The sequence below is a fragment of the Fulmarus glacialis genome, unplaced genomic scaffold (genome assembly GCF_000690835.1).
Source record: "Fulmarus glacialis isolate BGI_N327 unplaced genomic scaffold, ASM69083v1 scaffold8971, whole genome shotgun sequence".
Lineage (NCBI taxonomy): Eukaryota > Metazoa > Chordata > Aves > Procellariiformes > Procellariidae > Fulmarus > Fulmarus glacialis.
In genome coordinates, this window is record NW_009194652.1 from 1 (window position 1) to 14,631 (window position 14,631).

At 37.9% G+C, this 14,631-nt stretch overlaps 1 protein-coding gene across 1 annotated transcript; it reads left to right on the forward strand.

The window, feature by feature from the left end:
• Positions 1-449: 449 nt before the first annotated feature.
• On the forward strand, positions 450-11,533 carry TMEM164 (transmembrane protein 164). The gene is made up of 3 exons (XM_009587833.1): positions 450-538; positions 10,455-10,555; positions 10,952-11,533. The coding sequence occupies exons 1-3, from the start codon at positions 472-474 to the stop codon at positions 11,156-11,158; spliced, it is 375 nt and encodes a 124-aa protein (XP_009586128.1). The 5' UTR covers positions 450-471; the 3' UTR covers positions 11,159-11,533.
• The last annotated feature ends 3,098 nt before the right edge of the window (positions 11,534-14,631 follow it).

The following is a 14,631-nucleotide window of genomic DNA, read 5'->3' on the forward strand; positions in this document are numbered from 1 at the left end:
TATATATTTATTTATATACTTTTATATATAAAAGACCTCATTTATAGAGTTCTATCACTCGCAAGGTAGCAATTTTCTTTCTAAGTAGGCTACTGTCATATGGGGTGTGTATAGTTTCTGGTTTGTTTACTTTAGGTTTTTGCATTGTTATTGGTAATTTATGCTAACTAAGAAAGGGAAAAGAGCAATCCTGTGTTATTCCTTCTTTGTTGTGCTTCTGGCTAATTTTGAGAATTGTCTACTGGAAGTGCTGCTTTGCGTTTGTGGCAAGGGGAATGGAGTGGGTACAGTTAGCTGCACTTTCAAAGCACTGACCATTAATGTCATCTCTTTGTTAATATACATAAGTGATAAAATAACTGAACTGAAGGGATTGTCATGGGTCATAAGGAGAATGGTTCCTTGTAACTCAGTTGTTAGTGATGAAAAACATTTACAAATATTTTCCTTATTCCACAGCTTCCATTTGAAATGGAAATCTATTACATCCAGCATGTGATGCTTTATGTTGTGCCCATCTATCTGCTGCGAAAAGGAGGTAGGTTGGCAATTTACTCGATACGTATTGAATTAGTCCCATGCAATGAAAAAGCTGTGCTTAATGGTTACCACAGGCTTTACTCTTGCTCTTTTTTACCAATTTTCTTTATGTTGTTACTTAAAAGTTTGTGATGTTATGTTGGAGTTGTAACCGGGTAACAAAGACTTGTTGGACTTGTAACTGGGTAACAAAGACTTCAGGCAGTGAAATGGGTATTAAAAAAATGGTCTTTTGCCCAAAGGGATATCAAGAATGTATTGGCATAACGTGCACTGTCTTCTTGAGTAGCATCTCTGCCATCTTGCAACATTCTAAGTGGTTGATGGGGTGTATTTTTAAGACTTTTGCCTTCTTGGATGTCTCTTGAGAAGTATTGCAACTTAAAATGAGCTGAAAAAAAAATTATTATTATATCCGAATGTAAATATTAATCGGCTAGTTAGGTAAATTCCTGAAATTCTGAAGCTCTAATGAAATGTAGTGACACATAATAGTGAAATGAACTAGCCTGCTTGTTATCTCTTCTAAGAAGATTACTATCTTGCATATACCATAATAGTTCAGTAAGTCTGGGAATCCCAAATTGTTCCACCGGCCAGTGATTTTTCGAATTGTCGCTCCTTAGACGGGAATGCAGTATGTATTCATCTGGTGTGATGCTCTGCCCCCCTCTAGCGTTGACACGCCTCCAGCTGCATTTTCTAGCAGAGCTAAACTGTTCCATTCAGGAAATAAAAGATGATAATTTATGGTCCAGATGTTCAGTAGCCTTTAATGAAAACCCCGAGAATGTGATGTCAAGCAATGGGATACAATTTAGCAAATGCTCAGAAAAAGCACAGTCAGCCTCTTCCATTCTGGTGAATCTTTTGTATTTTATACCAGCAGTCACTTATAATTCTTCACACTCATTTCACTATGGCTCTGTAACTTTTTTGTTTTTCACTGCTGAGTGAAACTAAATAAAAATGATCCAAAGGAAAAAGTGAAGTGTCATACTTCAAACGATCATTCTGTTTCTTTCTCTTACCAGAGAAATATGCCAGCCACATTTAATTTTAATCCGTCTTTGATATCTTAAAATTCTGGCAAGTAATGCTAGAGTGCAGTACGGTTGTAGAAGTTACACAAACTCCTAATCATTGCGGGGGGTGGGGGGAGTGGGGGGAGAAAGTGTAAACAGCCATGTGGTACACTGTAAGCAATGACAAACCAAGCTCTTGTGATGTCACTAAATCACTTATTTTGATGGCCTTGAAGTTCCCATATAACATCATTTTAAGACATGTATTTCTTTTGCCTTAAAGTTTGGTCTTGGATGTCACTTGATGTGTTCCTTTAATTTTTGTTTGTTTGGCTGGTTTGGTTTGGTTTGGTTTTTTGTTTGTTTTGAAGTAAAGGTTTTCTGGGTTCTTCAGCACCTGTTTTCTGGGGCTGATAGGACTATATCTGCAGTTTGAAGGGCTTTGTGTTGTACAGTTGTCACCCTAGTGCAGTTTTCTAAATTTTTGCCCTTTATTAATTTACAGGTATTTGCTGCCATCTAATGTTGACGTGACAGCAGTGAAATTTCTAAAAACTTTGTTGTCTAAATATATCAATTGAGATTGCCCTAGGCTGTGTAACTAATAACTTCATTTTCTTATGCCGTTGCCTCCTGATCACCTGACTGACTGTAATACCTCGTTAGTAAAACACCCATGGACTTTTGTAGTAGTTATAGCTAGTGCCACAGGAGACCTAATGTATGATTTTTGATGGAAAAATTACTTAGCCTGAAAACATTTATTAATATTTTGTCATTTCACTAGCACCTTTCTTTTAAAGTACTTTCTGAGTAGATCATACCCTCTATCCTAACTATATCTTGTGAAAATTGGTTTTTCATCAGTGATGTTGATCAGCATGCAGCTTTGTTTCTGTATTTTAAGTAGAAATTTCCATCAGTGAATCTATGGATTATGATTGGGAGAAGTAATTGAAGGGTAGTCAGATTGGAAAAATGAAAAAGAATGGATTGTATATGGAAAAATATACTACTTCAGTTTTATTGGGAATCTGCCAATATTACTGATGGCCTTAATAGGATCTCAATTGTAATATTAACATTTCTCAAAGGAAGGTTGAGCAGAACACCTGAAGCAGAGTTGATTTGAGGCTCATTCTATACAGAACTGCATGTCCAAGTTTGTTGACATGCTGATCAAGTATCATAGCAGTCATGCGCACATACTCAATTACCTGTTGAAGTGTTTCCTTTTTAAAAGGAAACTGGGTGACAGTAAGCAAGGGCTGTAATCATTTATGTTCTTTCTCTCCCTGCTGTTCGTTGCAGTGGTGACAACAGGTCATGTTGCACTGGCAGCATCGCCTTCATGTCATCGTCACCCCCCATGTAAGTGTGGGGGCTTTACCATGTTTAGGATCAAGTTGACGAGAGAGATGTTCAGAACTCAGGCTTCAGTGTTGCACAGTGAACTCACTGAAGCTCAAGGATGTATTTCCTGTTGGGGATTAAGACCTCTTTCTCTCTTCCTCTTCCCTCTCCCTCCCCTCTGTACTGAGTGAATATAAATTTCCGTACTTCCCATTCTAACATATTTTCTTTCCAAGTGCACATACGCATGTATACATACATATGCATGCCAGGCTAGGCAAAATAAATGCTTATGCACTATTGCTCAGATCTTTCTTGGCTGCAATAAGAGGCTCTCATGCAAAATAGATGTAGTGCAGATATAACAGGCCGGCATAGAAGATTACTAACTCAAGGCAGTTCTTACATGAAGTATATCTGCAGTTGGCACCTTTGTTGCTAAATGAATCTCACCTTGTATCACCTGTGAACCCTGCCAAAAATTATAGTATGCATCTGGGCAGGACGCAGCATTCCTGAAATAGCTGGATAGGCTGAACCAGAGCTGTAGGTCACTGTTTTCTCTTGTCCTTAGGAGGTGAGACCCTTGCTTCCTTGTCAGAGAAAGTATGAATGCTTTTGTAGCTTCTGGATTGGTTTACTGTTGCGTCATCTGAGTGCTAGGATTGGCAAAAGGGAGGTGCAATGAATGAATTGTCAAGGTGGAAGGAAGAAGACAGGAACCACAGCAGCGCAGATTTAGATCATGGAACCAACCCCTTCATTGAAAAACTCCTCAAACCACTTTCATCTACAACTAAGCTGGTCTTCTGAAGCATATGAGTATGCTCAGATAATTACACTTTATGCTACTGGGATACAGATTGCTGATAGAAGGCTTAGGGAGATGGCAGCTGAGGAAGTGTAATGTCTCAAACTTGCCACAACTATTTCAACAGTGCATTAATCTGACCTCCTAAGATCAAGGTATTAGAGACCTTCAGTGGTGTTCAGGACAACTTAGTTTTTCTAACTATACTCTTAACATAATGAAAAAAAATCTAGTTTGCACTGCATCAGCCTTAGAGACTCACAGTCCTTGACTGTCTCGGTCCTTAAGCTAGTTTGGTCAGATTTTTGGATGGATTTGACAAGATTAGATGTGCACCTTATTTCAGAGCTTCAAATCATATTGAAATTTGTGGAATTGTGGAATCATATTGAAAAAGTGGAATTGTTATTTCCTGAGTGCTGTGAGCAAATGATATCATTCCACAACAGTTTGAAATAAGGGTTAATTTATAGCACCTCCCTAGCAATGGAGTTCAGGGGATAATCTTTCTTGTGTTTTGAGATCCCCAGCATTATTTAGTTGACTTAATAACTTAATGAAGTAGAAAAGGATGTTGGTGTTGAGGTTTTTTTAGGATTTTGTCACTTTAAGGAGCAATCTGATGTATGAACAGTACCTGAAGTTCCAGGATATCGTGTATGCTTAGAGACCTTTGTATTGGTACCGCTGAACGGTTGTGTGGTTTTGACACTTTAGCCTGCAGGGGGAGATGGTCTCCAGCATCCACTCTGTCAAAATGGCTATGCAAATTCTCAAAATTCACAATTCAAATGCAGGTTGTCCACACTGTGGAGAGAGTAAATTGATTTGGTTGTATTTTTTTTTCGGGGGAAAATCTTCTTTTGGAGCCAAAACTGACAGTAATGGCCTTGCAAATTCTGGACAGTCCTGCGATCCCATGTATTTTAAGAGCTGATTCACTGTTGTACGGCTGTGCACAAGTGGACAGACATATACACCCTAAATAGTTAAGTAGGTGAGTTGTTTGCTGGGAGTAGAGTCAGAGTTTTTGGCTTAAAAGGCAAATGCTGTATCTTTATAAGCAATAAAGAAACTGTCTCTCTGACTCAAGTCATAAAGCCCTTTTCATTTTTTAATCTAAGTGTCTTCAAAAGTGGCATCAGAAGAGATTAAGTTCTATAGCATTGTCAGAAGGTCAGTAGAAGTTGATAATTTTTTTTTTTTTCTTTTTTCCCCTCTCATGGAGCATGCCCCTGTCGCACTTCAGATGGACAGAAGCAGCTCTGTATAGCCAGCTTTCTTAAGGGTAGTGCAGTGTTTCTTACCTAATGAGAAGCTAGGCTAAGTTGTAAGATGTAGAATATAGATAGCAAGTACAGATGAAAGGATCATTTTTCCTGTGGCTGTAAACTAGGAAAGTGCAATTAAAGCAATTGGGGATCTAAACTTGTGCTTTCCATTGGCTGTTAGGACTTGCTGGCAAGAGTGAGAGATTACCATATTTAAAGACATTTCTAGCTGTTGTACCCTTTCTCAGCTGCTTCCCCACTTTGTGACACTTACCTGTATTTAGCAATATCTTTCCTTAGCTTTTAAATGGAGTTATAAAGCAGGCTTTATTATATACCTTAGTAGTGACCCAGGAAAAAAAATCACTATATATTTGAATATAGTTAGGTAGTCATAAATCTAGTTTATCTCCATCCTCATTGAAATACTTGATAATATGCGGTACAGCTCTTTCACTGAAACTCTTAATTACTTGGAGACCTGTCAACTCTTGTGTATTATTCTCCTACTCTCCTGCTGGCAGCTTCCGTGTTCCTATTCCAGCTTTTCTCTACCTCCTGAATCCCATGTATTAGACGTAAATGCTTGGTTCACTGTCCAGCTTGTTCTATGGCACCTCGAGAGCAGGGTAGCTGCGGCACTGTTCAGCAACTGGAGGTGTGTGCGGTTGCTCTGGCTGCAGGCTCATGCTGCAGTCTCTCTTGTTTCAGGATTTCAGGATAATCTTGTTTGATGATTTAAGAGAGCTGGAAAGGAAGAGGAGGGGATGTGTCTCTGTCTTGTGACCTTCTGAGCATTATGCACTGGGCAGTTAGGGTTCCTTTGAAACTATGGTGGCCTATTATGAAACACTTAGAACTAAATAAGGAAGTTAATGTGGCATTCTCTGAGTGGGCCCAAAGTCTGTTAAGACGTCTCCCTCTCTGTAGGAGATAGAGAAGTTTAGAAGGGTATGTACCAGTATATGGAAGAACTACTACTATACTGCTGCTTCTTTATGTAACATAAAAAATGGTTCCTGAGAGGAGCAGGTAATGTAAGACCCCTGTGTGAGCCAATTCTGATGACAGTAGCTGGCATTCGGGGAAATAGAAATCTCCTGGCATAAGATAGTATTTTGAAACCTACACATAGATTCAGAACAGCTGTAGGGGAAACGGTGGATTTCAGGCTCATCCTCTTGAGAATATTTTTCCTGTTTTCCCCTGGAAAGGAAGTTTGGTCTCTAGGCTAACTCAATAGGCCACACTACTAGAATTAACCCCTTGATCAAGGGAAGTGAAATGGAAATAAATTTGTCCTCATATTTTTATAAGCTTGAAAATGAAGGAATTGTAATAGTTGCTTCGAGTTTTGGATTAAGCAGGTCTACCTGTAATTGTGAGACTACTGAAGGAGAGTGTGCTAGGCTGGAAAACTGGTAAAGCTCTATCAAATGTAGTGGGAATGAAAGCAAGACATTAATTAGGAAAAAGAGATTATTAACACCCTACTAAATTTAAAAAAAATGCTATATTTAGGTTCTAATTCAAACAGAGGAGTAATTTTCTCCTACATTATGTTTTCACAGACATACAAAAGGAGTATTACTTTCTATTAAGTTGCATTCAAATTTTTACAAGCCTATGTTTTGAGAACTTTAAATAAAAATAATAGTTCATAAGAACACTAGAACTAGCACAAGACATTGAGTGGGGGAAGCAGTATGAAAGAAAATGAGTCTCTTTGATCTTTAGATTTTTAAAGCCATGCTTCCATTTCCTAGATGGCAAAATTAACCAGTTGGCATGTTCAAGGTCAACAAATTCTTGTTGCAGAAGCAGATGATGAACCCCAAACTCTTGAATCTATGTGAAATCCTTCCTATCAATGCTATTGAAATAATGAAGTTTAATTTAAACTGAAATATCCACTGCCATGCTATTTCAACACAAGAGCAAATATACAACCTACTTGGATGACCCTGATTTGCAACGGTCTCAACTGTCCGGGGCGTGAGCACTTTTGAGAATGAGATTAGTGCCAGTTGGATTAAATTTTTGAAAGTGCTTAACATATAAGAATTGCCTGTGATCTTTAGTGAATAGAGAGTGAAACTCACTGCTGCCTATTGAAATTGATCTCCTATGGAAGCAGCCAGTAGCTTTTGCCAAAGCCAACACAGGCCATTCAACCAACCACTCAGCTGGGTCTCAATTTTCCTGTTTGTATGTTTCTGTTAACAGACTGTGTACTACAGAAAATAGACCACATTGCTCCATTAAACAGTCATCTGTTGAATAGCAGGACCGTAGAGTAATAAAATCTATAGTGATTATTTATCTAATGGAAACATACAGAAAATATCCTAGGTATGAATTTAAAATTAGTTTCCCAAAGCACACTTGGGAATCCAGAGCTCTCTGAAATGTTTTCGTGTGGAAGTCATTGTTTCCTTTCTGTCCCTTGATGTCCAAATAATGATATTGCTGAAAATCACACTATTATTTTCAGAATTGCAAAGTCTAGCAAGGAGAGATTTTTCTATTACATAGCGAGATCAAAAGTCTGTAGAGGGTGAGAGTTGCTCGTGTATTTTTTGAAGTTTTGCAACAGAGAGAGGATGTAGCAGTGTGAAATTCTTTGCTGGAGGAACCTGAACTCCACTCTCCTAAGTGACTTCTGAAACATGATTCCCTGACTAGATTGAAGCTGGGCATGAGAAGCTTGGGTTCAAAGCCAAATTATGTCACTGATCTGTTTTGTCATCTTGTGCAATTTCCTTAGTCTTTTAATGACTGCTTTCTTCTTCCAGTCTTGTTTCATAGCGGGGTTCACTTGTCTATTTTAGTGTTTATATACTACCTGCACTGTAAGTCCCCCAAACATCAAGGTCTCTGGATTCTAGCTTTTCTGAGTGTTTACCTCTTTAGGCTACTACCATCTGTTCTCAGGCTTTGTAGAATACTTGTGAAATAACACAGGCAACTGCCAACGAGGAGAGTTCACGTGAAACCAAATTTGATATAGCACTACTCTGCCAGTTCCTGGGAGCTGTTTTAGATACCTTATTAAATTTTATTTTGTGTTTTCCGTTTAGGTTAAACGTGCACCTAAAACTGCAAAGGCAATACAAAAAAACTTTGCAAGTCAAATGATTGGGTTTTCTTTACCCTACAGCTGAGAAGGGAGCACAAAGAGTTTCTGTATAGCTTGACCAGGTCACTTAAAGTTGGTGCAGCCAAAAACAGAGCCATGGTCTCCTGAACTCTGACACCAAGGCTAGTTGCTTCTTCTCTTGCTCTCTGTAATGAAAAACCATATTCAAGGTGGTGTCACGTATCTGATGTTTTCAGACAGTGGAGTTTAATGAGTAACATTACTATTTAAAAAAAAAAAAAAAAAGTCCCGTTTTCTAAATAGGATACCAGCTCTTAGATCATGCTTGCTAAGTATGTTCAAAGAGTTAGACTGTTCTGAATTTTTTCCCTTTACCTGTAGAGCACTCCACTTAAAGTTATTCATGTAGAGTTCACTTTTACCTTTGGATTTTGCTTCTTCTGAGCTTCACCTACCCATTGGATAAGAAATCTTACCAGCTGCCTTATGCTTTCAAAGAAGCTTCTCTGCTCATATTTATCATGGTTGCACCAAGTCACAGCTTGCTTACTAAAACATGGTGTGCAGTTGTATCTTGGGTAATTACACTAATATTGTTACTCATTAAAATCAGTGGGTGATATATGGGGTGCATATGTGCTGCTGTCATTCAAGCATACAATCAACTCCTTACTCTCTGTTGACTAGCAACAGAGAAGCTATATTATTTTGAGTGGACAATGAACAGATGTACAGTTTTAGACAATAAAATGTAGGTAATTTTGAATTTGTAACATTCACAAAATGATATTTAAATTAGATTATTTCAGGTAGCTACTGTAAAATCAATCTGAACTGGCATGATGGGCACAAACTATGGAAGAAAACTATGCAGAAAAGAATTGTAAAAGGGCAACAGGGATTGAGAAAGCAGTCCTCTAGGGATTTTAACCTGAGACAGGATGCACCATTATATGGTGGTGTGGTAAAGCAAGTAACAGCAGTTATTTGCCTTTATCTATATATGATACCATACATAGGCGTACTCATACCAGCTTTAGTCTGGTGAGTTCTGTCATAGCTAGCTACGCATGTGTAGTTATTTGAGTTCCCAGTAGCCTTGTACAGTATATGCTGAAATCTGTTGAATCTTCCTGGTAATTACTGAATGTGCTAGCTAGCAAAGGCTAATATGAATATTGCAGTCTGTGCTGTAAGCTATCCTTTGAGTACTGGATATATGTTCCAATATTTAATAATATCTAGTGGATCAGAGAGCACACAAAGGCAGATAAAAAATGCCAGTGTATTTTTATAATCATCTGAAACTCTACAACTTCTTATAGCAGCTGAGCAGCATGACATTGTGCATCTTTTTCTTTTGTGTCGCTAGGTTAAATTATTAAAGTCGTAAGGAAAATAATATTTTTCCCCATATCTTACACGGAAATTTTCACGTCTGCTAGTAAGAGTCTTGAGAACTCTGTAAACTGTTTTTGTTCTCACCATATGATGTTTGAAAATTTAATTCCAAAAAAAGTCTTGTATCTAAGGGTACTTTTATTAGATCTGACTTCCTTGGTACATTCTAGATCACGTGACACTGTGTTTTGTCAGTAAATTGACAAAACCTGGTTTCAGGAGGAGAGAGAAGGGTGAACCCAGGAATAATGTGGTATCTGCTACTTCATTTGAAGGGAAAAAAATACTTTATAGTATCTGTGATATCTACTGATTATAAAATTGTTTGTAGTGTATATCTGACAATACCTCCACAGCTGTTTTCATTTAAAAGCGCAGCCTGTCATTAATGGATTGACTATGTTATACAGCTTTTCTGTTCCTAGACATTATTGGTGCAAGTTACTTTTTAATAGTTGTTAAACAACCATAAAATCAGGAAATGGCAATTAGGCTATGCTCTAAGACAGTGCTGTGCAGTAACTGCCACTACCTAGGTTAGTTCTGTGCATGCTGAAGTCATACCCCCGTAAGAAGCAGGTGTTTTAAGTATAAATAACCTGATTTTTGAAGATTCATTGTATACCATTACTGTATTTTAAAATCATTTAGTACTTCTGTGGCAGAAGAATGAATGAGGTAAAAATCACTGGTGTTGGTGAAAAATAGGCAAGCTTAATGAGGTAATGTATTGTACGTTTTACTGCTGGACCAGAAGGAGGGAAGAAACTGATCAGGATGCTCCAGGTAAGTAATAAGGCTCTCAAATATTAATTACTATAATGGTATTGAGTAGGTTATCAGCTAAAGCCAGATGCCCTAACATCCACAGAGGAGAAGAGAGAGGATTATTCATGAGTGTTTGATGGACACAGCAATTCAGCCGAATACTAATGTATTCCTTTCTTTTCAAGGTATCTACACTCCAGAACCACTCTGCAATTTCTGGTGGGCTCTTTTATCCACGGGGTTTATGTTTGTATATCATTTTAGCATCTTGCAGATTCTGGGACTGGTAAGTAAATATAGGTTAAGAAATGGATAGTTTGCAAGCACATTCAAAGTGAAAACACTGACTAGTTTTTCAAAGTTTTTCAGATATATATGGATAAGATTACTTGCATGCAAATTTCTAATTGCATGTTCTAATGGGCATTTGTATCTCATCTCTCACAAGTATTGATAAAATATTTCATAAATTGGTTATGTACCTGCAAAAATCCATCTATTAAATGCACAACTGAATTTGGATCTGCTTTCCTTCTGAAAGCTGCCCTACTTGTGTTGAACAAAGGATTGTCACCTAAACATTTTTTATTATTATGGTAATTTCAAAATTACCATTTTAGGTGTCTGAATCAGTGCAACACAAAAATACTGTTAATTTATAAATTTGTTGTCACTTTCTCAGGTTACAGAAGTGAATTTGAACAACATGTTGTGCCCAGCCGTCTCAGATCCTTTTTATGGGCCCTGGTATCGAATCTGGGCATCTGGACATCAGACTGTCATGACCATGACTCATGGGAAGCTTGTAATCCTACTGTTTTACAGTGCTGTCCCCATCTTTAAATGTAGCGTGGACTTGCTTAGACTCCCAGCCAAGAAAATAGACTGAAATTTCCCCCCCAAGGAGTAGTACATACAGGAAGCAGAGATACTTATACTGGAAAACAAAGAGAAGGGATGAGAGGACAATGTGTTTATACTTCTCCCCACAGTTTATTGCCTCAAAAACACCTCTGTAGTCAAATGAGGGTTTTTTTTAACTGCTGTTTCTCACTGCCTATTGCCAATGGCAAAATTAGTGGCCTTATTCTGGAAAAGGTTCGTGTTTTATACATTTTGTGTAGATTACAGTAGAATCTTGCTAAGACACCACTTAAAATTAGGCCAGGATCTGTCCACATTCCAGCGAAGAGGGTGGCAGTGCTACCTCGTTTTGACTTATTTTCCATTAAATACAAGTACACTTATAGGGTAGAAAATAAAGGAATTACAACACTCCACTGACGTGAACAGAACACATGTTGAAATGCATCATCCTGGCTTAACTCTTAGCACTTGAATGTTGCAAAATGGTCACAGTGAAACGATGTACACTTAATCTCCCAGCTGTAGGTGCAAAACAGTGAGGTTCTACTGTATTTTCTTTAAGCTGGTTGAAAATGTTGGGGAACAATAACTCATTCAAAAACCTTTTTTTTTTTTTTTTTTTTTTGTAAATCAGCTACTTAATATCTAAGCTGCTGTGGATGAATATCTGTCTGGCTAAGTCCCATCAGATCTTGATGCTTTGGAGGTGCTTTTATTTGAGTGAGTGGAAAAACACCATGTTGAAATACTTTCAAAAGACCATGTTACGTATAAACTATGATAAGATATTTCATCCACTGTTCTGACCTGACTTTGTACAAAATGTTTTTTTCACTTAGCTTAGACTGGAGAGGGAGTGGAGTTACGAAGTCCAATGTAAACATCAGTTTTCTTTTTTTACTTACTAGCTTTTGAAACATTCCTCCTCTGCGTTCTACACTGATCCTCACTCAGCAGAGTGATTAGTGAAGACACAAAATGAAACTATGTTCTCTCTCTACAGCTCTAATAACATTCTGTATACTGATTTTAAAATACAGATATAAAAAGCAACACCAAATCAGTGCAGGCCTCTACTGAAAAGAAAGTGTTCCAGTTTACTAGTATGACTAAATTAAGTCTTTACTAGTATGTCAACATGTCTTTTGGAGATTTAGATAGGCAGAATGATAAATAGTAAACTGTGTGTACCTGTTCAAATTTTCCAAGGCTAGAGGGGAAACTGTTGGGCAGAAAGATGGGAAATCTTGAGTGTGTTCCTCCAGATAGTTAATTGTGAGTCTGTTATACTGAGTGTTGGGTTTCAGGGCTGCAAGAATTTTGTTGTATAAAAGTTTGTTGCAATTCATAGATTCATTGTGTTGTCAAAGCTGTGACTTGTAAGATAAAACAAAACCATCATACCTCCTGCAGATGGATCACCTGAAGATATATTCTGAAGTTAAGGTACAGTCATTTATACCTCAAGAAGGAAAAGTAAGAATGAGAAGTGGTTGACTTTTTTTTTTTCTCCTTTAAAAAAAAAAAAAAAATTCATTGGAGAGGGAACAAATGGCTACTTCAAATATTTTTACTCCGTATGATTAAAAAAAAAAGTACACCCCAATCACAAGTATATTGTCCCATGTTCTAATTTGCAAACTGGTTTCTGGCTTTCTTCCATGCCTTGTTGTGCATACATATACATAATAAATATACTGTACTCTCACAACTTGAGAACATACAGCATATACCTAAACTATCCATCAAACATGTATAGATAGTCTTAGTTATACAGACTATATGGCTCCTTGTGTTTTTAATCAGAATTCAACCTGAGAAAGCTAAGCACCTGATAATAAGAACTACTGGCATACGGAGTTAACTATCAATTGTTGATCCTGCAAATGTCTAAGTACATATGAATTTCATTGAGTAGTCTCACTGCTGCCTCAGTAAAGCTGGGCATATGTTGCTTAAGTATTTGTGGCGTGGGGCCTAAAGAAAGTATTGAAGGCCTGAATCCGTCTATGGAAGACCACTTAATTAGCTGCTGAAGTGATACAAGTTCTTGCCATTTATTTCAGCAGATTCAGTATTTCATGATGAAATACAGGGTGTTGCGGGGAGATGCTAAGATGCATAGTGCTGGATGTTAAAGCATGCCCCCCATTAATATACTTCATCTCCTATGAATAGTTGAATGAAATAGACAGTGATTCTGCCCTCCCCGTAGTTACTGTCAAGTGTCTCATGGTTTATTTATTTACTTAAGAATTTAGCAAATGCCTTATGTTGGATTCAATCCTGTTTAGAAGGAATGTTTGGTATTACAATGGAATGAGTTTAGCCAAATTTTGCAATTGTTATTTAGCATTATTATTTGCTTCACTTTACTTATGTTTTCGTTCTTTTTTAAAGAATCTTTCCCGTTCCTTTATTTTTTCTTCAGAATATTGTAGCTACTGGAAAAATCTGAGTTATGTGAAAGTAGCAAGCTTTTTTTTTTTTTTTAAAAACTACAATATTTCCTATCGATAGTCATATGCTGTGGGGCATTCTAAACAAGTATAAACCAGCTGCTATTTGCCACCATTAAGACTGCAGAAGCACTTAAATAAGCTCAGGTGTCTCACTCAGTGCAGGCTGTTTGCTTGGATTGCAAAATTTCTGAGCTCTTCTGACTGACTTAAAATTGAGTAGCAGGAATGGCAATGTTAAATATAGCTAACACGAGGGACATGCCTGGGGCAATTTGGATGAAAGGATTCTTGGTGTAGTTGTACCACTTGCACCACTGACTTTGATAGCAGAGCCACTGTGATTGCTCCTGCCTTCCCTCCCACCCCGTATCATAGATGTCTGTTTCTGTCACTGTGCTGTGACTCACGGTTTTCTCTGTTACGCTGGTCCGGTTGTTTTGAGTCACACTAGAAATTTCAGGCATAATTTCACAATATGGAGTATGCTGACAGAACTGCTCATCAAAGCCAATGGGACATTCATATTCCCCTTCCAAACCTTACCTGTGCAGGTTCTGGAGCTTGTTGAACTGACCAAGGTAATTCAGCAAAAAAGTAGAGACGTAAACCAGCTACTACACTCAACAAGGATTTTAGAAGTATTGGAGCTGCTGTAAGAGTTGAATGGTGCAACTGGAGTCAGGCGGGAGGGAAGGCAGTGGAACCTTCACCTCTTTTTGACAGTAAGCTGTTACTTCTTTGCTTGTTGGACAATATCAGTGAAGCTGGCTGAGTTAGAATAGAAACATTTAGGTTGGAAAAGACCTTTAAGATCTTCGAGTCCATCCATTAACCTAACACTGCCAAGTCCACCAGTAACCCATGTCCCTAAGCACCTCCAGGGATGGTGACTCAACCACTTCCATGGAAGCCTGTGCCAATGCTTGACAACCCTTGCGGTGAAGAACCTAATATCCAATCTAAACCTCCCCTGGTGCAACTTGAGGCCATCTCCTCTTGTCCTATCGCTTGTTACTTGCAAGACCTCCACCTC